This window comes from Biomphalaria glabrata, chromosome 2 (assembly GCF_947242115.1).
Source record: "Biomphalaria glabrata chromosome 2, xgBioGlab47.1, whole genome shotgun sequence".
Taxonomy (NCBI): domain Eukaryota; kingdom Metazoa; phylum Mollusca; class Gastropoda; family Planorbidae; genus Biomphalaria; species Biomphalaria glabrata.
In genome coordinates this window covers 29,110,242-29,121,495 of record NC_074712.1, presented here as the reverse complement: position 1 = coordinate 29,121,495, position 11,254 = coordinate 29,110,242, and the positions used below count along the sequence as shown (strand labels likewise).

The 11,254-nt window shown below is 37.6% G+C and overlaps 1 protein-coding gene across 1 annotated transcript in view; it reads right to left on the bottom strand.

Annotated features, from left to right (window-relative positions):
• Nucleotides 1-1,768: 1,768 nt before the first annotated feature.
• Nucleotides 1,769-11,254, bottom strand: part of LOC106058304 (peptidase inhibitor 16-like) — a 34,002-nt gene continuing 24,516 nt past the window's right edge. The window contains exons 3-7 of the mRNA XM_056019906.1: nt 10,061-10,217; nt 9,847-9,959; nt 4,744-4,856; nt 4,521-4,624; nt 1,769-3,177 (exon numbers count right to left, since the gene is read on the bottom strand). Of these exons, the coding sequence (XP_055875881.1) occupies nt 3,113-3,177; nt 4,521-4,624; nt 4,744-4,856; nt 9,847-9,959; nt 10,061-10,217 (552 nt within the window). The 3' untranslated portion in view covers nt 1,769-3,112. The remainder of the gene's footprint in view (nt 3,178-4,520; nt 4,625-4,743; nt 4,857-9,846; nt 9,960-10,060; nt 10,218-11,254) is intronic.

Genomic DNA, 11,254 nt, shown 5'->3' with positions numbered 1-11,254 from the left:
AAAACTACTTATTAATTGTTGTTTTCAATTATGTCTGACTTATATGCATACTAAATAGATTTTTTCTCTTTAAAAAAATAGAAACATTTTGTTTTGTAAATATAGTAATTAGTATAACAGAACTTATATAACTTAACAATACAAATAAAAAAAAAAAGATTTTTTTTGACAAAAAAACCTTCAACAGTTTGCAAAAATGTGTTTAAAATATGGTGTATAGTTGTCACCCTTATAAAGAGCCTGAAGTGTTTGTTAATATTAATAGTGAATAATTGTAAAAGTGGTGTATTTTTTTTTAAACTGTTTGCATAAATGATTTAACAATTCGATTTTTCGCTTTCAGAAAAGAAAAAAGTAGCCGTTGCATAGAAATTATAATGGTCTAAAATATTGTGATGTCGGATTTTCACTATCTTTTCTAATTTACGAGATATAATCGGGACGGACGGACAGACGGGCCACGCAAAACTAATTGCGTCTTTTCCCCTCTCGGGGGCCGCTAAAAACAACAAGAAAACGTGATCGGGCCTTTGTGTCTTGCCTGTGTCAAAATCTTTTTTTAAGTTGTCTGCGTTGAAATTTTTTTTTCTTTGGTCGCGACCAGATCGGCCCATTGGGTACTGGCCCACCGGGCATTTGCCCGTTTGCCCATATAGCCAGTCCGCCCCTGCCAGATATTATTACAAGTTTTTCTCTATTGAAGATCTCTTTTCTACTAGATTTATGCATAGCCAATAATGTATGCACAGACCTATACATATATATAAAGTTTTTACTTTGTATTCTATATCTAAATGTAGACTTACCGCTGAGACTGCAGTTCAAATTGTATTTACAAAAATTATTTTTCCTAGAGAATTTCAACTAAAATGTATAACAATTAGAAGTTGTTTTTTTCGAAACGTTAGCCATAGTATTTCACAATTTCCACAGAAGTCATAAATAGCTCATAAAAAATGAATTCAAAGAATTGGACAGCGTCTTCATTTTGATGTATGGATCGAGAATATTGGATCCTTATGGATTAAGACTAAAAACTGAACATCACACTTTTTATTTGAAGGGGTCGGGGGAGGGGATAAAGTGGAAATTCACAGAATCCTTAAACACCATTGATGTTGTCACTTGGATGTTGAAATGTGCGAAAGAGAATGACCTCGGGTGACCAGTGTCTATTGTTGAAATGAGCGAAAGAGAATGACCTCGGGTGACCAGTGTCTATTGTTGAAATGAGCGAAAGAGAATGACCTCGGGTGACCAGTGTCTTTTGTTGAAATGAGCGAAAGAGAATGACCTCGGGTGACCAGTGTCTATTGTTGAAATTAGCGAAAGAGAATGACCTCGGGTGACCAGTGTCTATTGTTGAAATGAGCGAAAGAGAATGACCTCGGGTGACCAGTGTCTATTGTTGAAATGAGCGAAAGAGAATGACCTCGGGTGACCAGTGTCTATTGTTGAAATGAGCGAAAGAGAATGACCTCGGGTGACCAGTGTCTTTTGTTGAAATGAGCGAAAGAGAATGACCTCGGGTGACCAGTGTCTATTGTTGAAATTAGCGAAAGAGAATGACCTCGGGTGACCAGTGTCTATTGTTGAAATGAGCGAAAGAGAATGACCTCGGGTGACCAGTGTCTATTAATGTCAATGTTTTGAATCTGCCGTTACTTAAACCAAAGAAAAACTGAAAGCCGTCAATAACAATTGAGCAATGACTTTTTGAATAGCGTAAGTCAAAAAGTAAAACAAGAAGAAATCAATACATCAAACGTTCAATTTTCTATAATTTTTTTACTGATATTATTGAATAGCAATGTAGGCCCTATACAAGATTTGTTAACTACAACAAAAAAAACAGGAATGACACATTTATGATTATTAATAAGGGATGTCTTGGAGTACGAAGATTAATGAGGAGTGTAGTATTTCAGATGGATACGTAGACCCAGCGGCGACCTACATATTTTGCCACATCCAGAGAATATGTGAATAGTGATTTTTAATTTTACTGGTAGACGTTTTACATGCATCTATTTATAGCAGGGGTCGGCAATTTTTTTGAAATGGTGGGTCACACAATTTCCTTAAAAACCTCATGGGGATCCAAATGAAACTTTGATAAAAAAATTGGACACGTTATACGCTTGACTCTAATCATTCTCAATGTAGTTTACTCAGTAGATAAGTCAAACAGTGCATGCATGTCTTTGAATGTTTTTAAAAGGACTTTTACGGGAAAGTACAACCATTAATTTGGTAAAAAAAAATTAAAAATTATCTGTGAATTCTGCATTAGGAACAAATACATGCATAACAACTATCTTCTTTTTGATCGAAACTATCACAAGTAGATAATAATATTTAAATGTCATGTATTTTTTTGGCTTTATTTTATTTACATGGTACTAACGTCATATCTACAAAGCCATATGTTGCCACTGTACATTTTTCAATGCTTATGCTTCACGGAGCTCCTCTAGCACAGCCTATTCTTAAGTAAGTTCATTAAAGTGAACATAAATGTATTAGCTGGCAAATGTAAGAAGAATTAGCGTCGCTAAATTCCTCAGCAACGGATAATTGTTGCTTTGCAGTCCTCCCAGTTAAATTCTGCTACTGTGACTCAATGTTGAAACTTGTCCACTTACATGTGGGCGCAAGTTGTCGGACCCTGCAATAAGGAATGGGCAGTCCACGTGTACTACAGTAGGACGATGAAGAAATTGAATCTAGACATCGGTGTATATAGAATAGGAATGTTTACGTTGCAGTCCAAGATAAACAAATGTCTTGATCGTTGGTTAATAAAGTCTAGATTGTTGATAAACAAATGTCTAGATTGTTGATTAATAAAGTCTAGATTGTTGATAAACAAAAGTCTAGATTGTTATACAAGAATAGTTTTAAAGATTTAAAACAAGAAAGTAAAATACATGTTGTAACATTGAAGATTATCAATATAACTTTCAAGAGAAGATAATTGTGATGCTCCTTCACACGTACAATAAAAAAAAAATATCGCATAGACATTATGAACAAGTTGTTTACAAAAACATTTTGATTATATTTAAGTGTAAGACAGTATTTAGTCCAGTAGCTTGACCAGCTTCAACTTTTATATTCCTGTTACTGATGTGTTGCCGCTAAAACCCACTTTCCTAAATCTTTGTTCTGGTCCAACTGAAATGAAGAAAACATTTATTTCAACGATAGTTCAATGTTAAACTGTCATAAGAAAGCCAAAGTATGGCTAAACTGAGCTCAAGAAAGATAACGTAAAGGAGGCAAGTATCAAACATTACATACAAACGTACACTAAAATCTTATTCACAACGGAGACCAAGAACTGACAAGTATGACTTTTAAGATCAACGATCCAGACAAGGTATCCACCTTATACCCCATTTCATCGGGATAGGAATGTGCAAGCCGCTAGCCATATTCAGTAGCATGAGATACAAGGTTTGCCTTTATAGTTCTTTAAAGCTCTTATTGCCAGAAGTGGTAATGGACATAAGGCCTCCACTCCACTACCTATACACTCTACACTCCACTACCTATACATATACCTCTCAGCCTCTGACAAGCAATCCAACTCCAGGTCTGGCTCATGGATTGGTGCCAGTGAAACTGTTATCATGACAGTGAAGTGGCAAGGTGAGTAACTGGTGCCTAAACCAGTAAGCGTCGGGCAGGAGGGGCTCAATCAACTGTGAACTCAGACCCAAACATGGCTTCAAGAGTGAACTTTTGAGAAAAAACTCAGAAGCCGTCGACCCTTAGGCAGCTCGCAACACACACTGCTACACCCAGGCAGAGCCTGTGATCGCAACCTGTATTAGCAATTGACTTTCCTTTGAAGAAGGAGGAGGGGACTGCTGTGTGGGTGACATCGTTCTGACCATAGCTAACACTCAGGCATTTCATTTCTATGAGATGACCCATAGTCCATTCGGGACTGAAGGAGGACAAAGAGTAAAGAATATTAGTTACTGAAACGTTACTTGAAGTTTAAATAGCGCTTTAAGTACTTGTGGGATTATAAGTGTACCCGCACCTCGTTTAGCTACTGGCGTTCGTTATAAACAAGGGGGTAGGAGGGCAAAGATATTCGAGGCACGCGCCACGTACTTACGTCTGCAGTGAGTTTTGTTCCTGGTTAGACTTTGGGTTCAACAGAACGTCTTGAAAGCGGCAAATGTTGTCGAGAAGAAAAGGTCATTACCAAACGATGGAACCAGCTTTGGTAGAAATTCGACTATTCACGTACGAAACATTTTAGCGGAGATCTTAAAATGTGTTCTAGAACTATTGAATCTTGTGGAAAAAAGTCCACACTTCGCTCTTCCCATTCCCAGCGCGTCGCACCAACCAAAGAGATACAGAATCTTTGATTCACAATAGTAATTTCCAAATGCTATATACAAATTTCAATGCTTAATACAATATTAAATGCTAAATACAAAGTTCAATGCTAAATACAAAGTTCAATGCTATAGAAAAAATTTAAAAGTTTAACTTACTGCAGAGTTGGTGACGACAATACTGGAAGTGATAACCTTGTTTTTGTCTGGTGCATTCCGAGCAGACGTCTCCTACTTTGTACGGCCTGTCAGTGTGGAAGTACCTGATCACATAGACAGCAGTAACTCCATTCAACAATAATGTTAAGCCAAGGAATATTTCATTGTACATAAAACATTTGCGGTTTAGAAAACTATACTGTTAGTAGTGCTGCTAACTTACGGAGCATCATAGACACAGGCCATGAATGTAGCTGGAGTTGGGTATTTGCTTACACTGAATTTTTGACAAACATTAATGGAGCAGCCTACTCTGGAGTTGGCAGCAGTTGTCATCTGCAAGAAAGAAAGAAAGATAATAACATTAAAATCAACATTAATATTTTACGATATCTAAAGTATTTCTTGCAAAATGGCTGAAATATTTTTTTCAGCGCTATTTTGTCGGCGCTAATTTGTTTGCGCTATTTTGTTTGGGAACCATATTTTATACTGAGCCAATAGTATTTTTCCATTGTGACCTTAGGTGTTAATATTTTTTGTACCAATGCGCGAATCAATGAATGAAGCCAAAGTTATCAATGAAAAAGTCTGTGACCTTTTTAAAAAGACTAACCTCCCCAGAAGTTTTATATAAAAAAATGGTGGTGTAGTATTTTTATACAAAAAAACAACAACAACAACCCTGCTTGCATGTTTAATTTTAAAACTAAAAGTTCGCTTTCAGGAAAAAAAAAATCGTTTGGTCAGAACTTAGCATTACATAAAATATCATGATATTGGATTTTCAAGAACTTTTCTAGTTTCTGTGATCTAAAAGAGACGGATGGATGGACAGACACAAAACTAATAGATAGCGGCTTTTCCCCTTTCAGGGACCGCTAATAAAAGACTACAATACTACCACTTGGCACGACGAAGTACCGCGGTGGTATGCGTACCACAATTCGAACACTGTGAGTTCTAGACGCTAAATAGTAATCGGAAATTCCGGAGCTATATTTAGCAAAAGAGTCACTATAGTTTATTAATTTCTTCTCATGTGACTAAATAGTCCGATTCTTGATACCTAGCTGCGGTCACAGTTTGGGTATTCTGTAATCACCAGAGGCTGTTGTACGAATTCCCTTATTTCTACTTCCTGCAACCCAGGACCTTTTTTTATGCTTGCTCTCCAGTGCTTCTTTTTCCCAACTGTAAGTGTCTCTTTTGAAGAGCTTTATGTCGCAGTTGCATACATCAGTATAACTTAAAAGTGGGCGATCAGTGGCTTTCATGCCTTCTATTAGATGGCCATACATATTGACTTGTAGGGGTCGACTTTGTGGAATTCTGTGAACAAGACGAAGCCAGCCATGGCGAATACTACTGATAATAGCGCGGAGGTCCTGGCACCCATCTCTTTGAAGCACTTCCTCATTGGTTACTTTATCTCGCCACCTTTTTAAAAAAAAATAAATCAGAGGTGGAAGATATTAAGAGTAGGTTGAACATGTTTCACTACCTCTTATTAGAGTGTTCATCTAACAGGTCCATTATAGGTAGTTAGCAAGGTATTGTCCCACACTATTTTCCGCTGCCGTGACATGGTGCCCATTAACTTGGATTTCCTTTTGTTGATGTCTTTATCCAGTAGCACATCGTTGGAGATGATGGAGGCAAGGTAACAAAATGGTCAACAATTTGCATAGGTCGGGCATTAATAGTCACGTGAGATGCAATGCTTGTGTTCTGAACTAGTATTTTGGTCTTACTTTGGCGACTATCTAAAAGCCTAACTTCTGGTATGCTGCAGATAGTTTGTCAATTAGGTTATGAAACTGAGTAGCAGAATCAGCAACAATAGCTGCATCATCAGCACAGAGGTGTTTTAACCACGTCTAATTTTTGTTTTTGCCCTCAGTCTTGTATGGAGAAATACACCTTCGTTGATATCGCTGTAAGCATAATGCAGTAGAAGAATATACCAAACAGTAGGTGCGTGCACACATCCCTGCTTGATACTACTGCTGACTTCAAATGATGCTGATTGTGCTCCATTAATTTTCACTGTACATTTAGTTTCTTCATGAAAACCCTCAGTGAACATAAGCAGTATAAAAGGGCATTGTTACATATTGAATGAGGTTGCTTGTAAGAGTACCCCAAATTACATAATAATGGGTATTGATTCTAAAAGAGCACCCCATTCTACATAACAATATTGTGATCAATTAATTTACCTATTATCGGGTATAGCTAAAAAGATTCAATTAGATCAGTGTGTGCTGGCACGTTCGTCCATTGGCATATTGGCCCCTAATGTATTTCCTAGGTTATTAAGTATAACCTCCAGGTATACAATTAAACTAATGTATGCAAAACAAGACTTAAAGTCGCAAGTAAACATATTTACAAAGTTTATTTTAAAATAAATGTGTAAATAATTGCGTTTGGGAGTACCCCAGGTTGCCAAACATCAGGGTAAAATATACTGCCAGGAAACCATTTGAGGCTATATCTACTAATTAATCACATTATATAAAATACAATAATGACTAAAGATATACTTAGCCCAAAGATCTCCAGAGCAGGGCACACTTCTCCCGAGTACCCCAAGACACACGACCAATAACTAAGAGGAACATATGTACAGTTCACAACAGAGGTCCAGTGGTGCAGCTGGTAACTCGAGAAAGTGTCAACTAAACACGGTCTACATGCCCTTACATAAACTTCCTAAGGGGAATCACTCCTGTCTTTACAAGTAATCAAAAATAGTTATTTCCCCATCATGTCACAGGTGTCCTATTTTTTTTTATAAGTTTGAAAAGGCCACTTCTGCTGACCATGTCAAAGGTTTTATTCAGATAAAAACAATACGATGCATGGGCGTAGCCAGGATTTTTTTTCGGGGGGGGGGGGGGTTTGAGGGTTGGATTTTTTTCTCCCCCCCCCCGCGAATTTTTTTTTATATGTATTTATGTGTGTGTGCCTACATAATCTTTATTACATTCTGACCCTTCATTCTTTCGGAAGACGATTAATGTGCCCTAGAATAGGTTCTTCCATGAGTTAGTGGAAAAATTGTAGATTCCCCGCAATTACTAGCAATGGGGTCTGGGGGAGCGCTAGGAGCTCCCCCAGCGCGGGGCGAAGCCCCGCCGCCAAGCACTATTTCTGATATTGAAAGCCAACAAAATGCATATTCTGAGGTATCAACAGTGCATTTTCCTGATATTAAAAATTTCTATTTTAAAATCCTAATGTGCTATTCTTACTGACTTAGATCCTCCCGCGCCGTTCGGCGCATTTGCCGTCAAGCTGTTTCCATAAAATTGTAGACTCCCCGACATTACTAGCAAGGGGGTCTGGGGGAGCGCTAGGAGCTCCCCAGCGCTGGGCGAAGCCCCGCCGCCAAGCACTATTTCTGGTATTGAAAGCCAACAAAATGCATATTCTGAGGTATCTACACTGCATTTTCCTGCTATTAAAAAGTTTTATTTTAAAAACCTAATGTGCTATTCTTACTGACTTAGACCCTCCCGCGCGTTCGGCGCATTTGCCGTCAAGCTGTTTCCATAAAAATCTGTCACTGGTAATGTCTGAAGCCTCTTCCCACCTGCCATGAGAACCTCCGTGGCGTCAAGTTGTACTAGGATATCATTGCAACTCTTCTTATGCGTAATTCATTTTGCCAGAGAACATGTCCCGCAAACCTCATGCGTCGCTCTCTCACAATCTTACTAAGGGGTCGACTACCAGTTCGGCATAGGATTTCCTTGATTTAGTCCCGATCTCTATAAATGACTCCTAAAATCTGTCTTAGCCATCTTTGTTGAGCCACATTTAGTGTTTTTCAATTTCGACAGATGACTATTCACTGCAGTTTATTAATGGAGCCCTGCCACTGGTAAAAATGTGTAACCTCTCTTGAATACGCTCTTGGAATTAAGTGACTGTAGTTTGCTTTAGATTTTATATCGAAAAGAGAAGTTTTATCGTCAAAATAATCTGTTGGGGGTTTTCCACCTCAAAATGCTCTGTAGGGGGATCTTAAACTCAAAACCATCTGGAGGGGTTTTAAACTTTAAAAAAAAGCCATCTGTAGAAGAGGGGTTTAAACTCAAAACCCCCGATTGGATTCGCTACGCTGAAATAATTTTAGCGTGTAATTTGCTTTTTTTTTATATTGAAAAGGTATTTTTAACATCAAACCCCTCTGAATGGGGGTTTAAACTCAAAACGCTCATAGCATTTTGAGTGCGTAATTTGCTTTTTTTCTTACACTGATGTATTTTTTAGCCTTAAACTCAAAACCCCTTTGGCTACGCTCATAGATTTAAGAGTGAGTAATTTGCTTTTATTTATATTGAAGAGGTACTTTTTAGCTTCAAACTCCACTGGAGGGGAGTTTAAACTCAAAACTCCCTTTGACTACACTCATAACATTTTGAGTGTATAATTTGCTTTGTTTTTAATATTAAAGAGGTATTTTTTACCTTCAAACCCCGCTGAAGTGGGATTTAAACTCAAAACTGAGTCAAAACCCATTTAGCTACGCTCATAACATTTTGAGTGCGTAATTAGTTTTTTTTTTATGTTGAAGAGGGGGTTTATCGTTAATTTTAGAGGGGGTTTTAAAATCAAAATCTTTCTTAACTGTGCTCTTGGAATTAGGGGATTTTCGTTTGCATTTTTTTTTGTTTTGTTTTATAGAAGAGGGGGAGTTAACTGCAAAAACCACAGGTAGGGGGTTTAAAACTCAAAACCCCTGGTAGGGATTTTTAAACACAAACCCCCTGGTAGGTGTTTTTAAACTCGAACCCCTCTGGTAGGGGTTTTAAACTAGAACCCCCCCCCCCTGGAAGAGGTTTTTGAAACTCGAACCCCCCCTGGTAGGGGGTTTTAAACTCAAAACCTCCTATTAGGGGGTTTTAAACTCAAAACCCCTATGGTTGTGCTGGGGCAAGTGAAGGTTTAGTATTAAAATCTCACCAAAATAAACAAAATCAAAGCAAAAAATCAATCACTAAATTCCGATTCGCCCCCCCCCCCTGGGGGGGATTTCATTTCGGGGGGGGGGGGTTGAACCCCCCCCCTGGCTACGCCCATGATACGATGTATAGGGGTCTGTCTCTCTCTCTCTCTCTCCTGCAGTTGTCTTAGAGAGGATATCATGTCTTTATAGGATCTACAGCACCTGAATCCACATTTAGTTATCGAATTGGATGAAGATCACTTCTTTTACGACTATTGGCAGGGAATGTTTTGAAATATAGTAAAGAGTCTGGCTCAATGGAATTTTATATAAAAGCTTCTAACATTTGTGACTGATGGTACTTACAACTAGGTAATGTCCACATTCTTTTCCCTTGACACAAGTGTTGGTTGTAATGTCGTAATCTTTACCTTCTGACCACCACATCCACATAGCTTCTTCAATACTGTACCAATGACCTAGAATGTTATAGGTATCTTTTAGTGCTTTAACCAAATCATAAGCCAGAAGACAGACATTTTTTTTTGTCTATTCTAAGGCAAAAGACTTGTCTACTTACTGTATCTGTAGTAGAGAACTTCTCCCATATAGCTCCATTCCTTCCAAGAGTTTGGTTCATTTGGTTTCCACCTTTTCACCATCGACCTATGACTGTGTGCCCCTGTACAGTTCTGAACATGGTCCTTGGCAAACTCTTCGAGGTCTTTGTCCCATATCTGGAATAGAAATATTTGGTACAATAAGCCATGACATATTTTGATTTAAGAACATACTTTTATTAGCGGCCCCCGAAAGGGGAATAGATGCTATTAGTTTTGTGTGGTCTGCCTGACCTTCCATCCGTCCGTTTAGATCTCAGAAACTAGAAGAGAAAATGAAAAATGGAGATCATAATTTAGATCATTCAAATTTCTGATGCAGCGGCTACTTTTTTTCTCTTCCAAAAGTGAACCATTCAATTTTTAAAGTTATATATGCAAGTACATTTTTTAAAAATTACACCACTTTTAAATGAAATACTTCAGGGGAGGTAAGGTTTTTAAAAAGGTCACAGACTTCTCCATTAATAACTCAAGCTTCATTCATAGATTCGCGCATTGGTAAAAATAATTTCATCTAAGGTCACAATATAAAAAGTGTGAACGGATCATTTTAAAATATATTTTCCATTTATTAACAACTCATTGAATGGAATACTGATTCAAATGTTGTTTTTAAAAAAGAATTTTGATGCGAACTTCGTTTTAGTTGTAAGTTCAAAAAAGACAGATTTTTTATAACGCGCAGTTTTGGCATATCCTCATTTCACACTTGACAACAATCTAAATTAGAACATCAAACTAAAATGTTATTCAACCTTGGTAAGGCAATAATAGAATATGCATCCTCCGTTTGGGACCCCTCAACTCAAGAAAACATTAAGAAGCTCAAGTAGACACAAAATAGAGCAGTGAGATTCATAACAAATGAATATTCACATTTGACTAGAGTAACACCTTTACAAAAATCATAGCAATTAAACATAAAACACTGAACCATGATCATCAAATGCAAAAACAAAATTTAATGAAATACTCAGAAAGACACAAAGATAAAAGCACATTCCTCGTTCCATATGCTAGGACAAATTTGTATAAGTGCTCCTTCTTCCCAAGTGCTATTAGAGAATGGAATGGGTTGCCTGAGCTAGCCAGGAAAACCAGTGACTTGGCAGAATTTAGGTCATTGGTTAATATGCATGACTAAATGCATG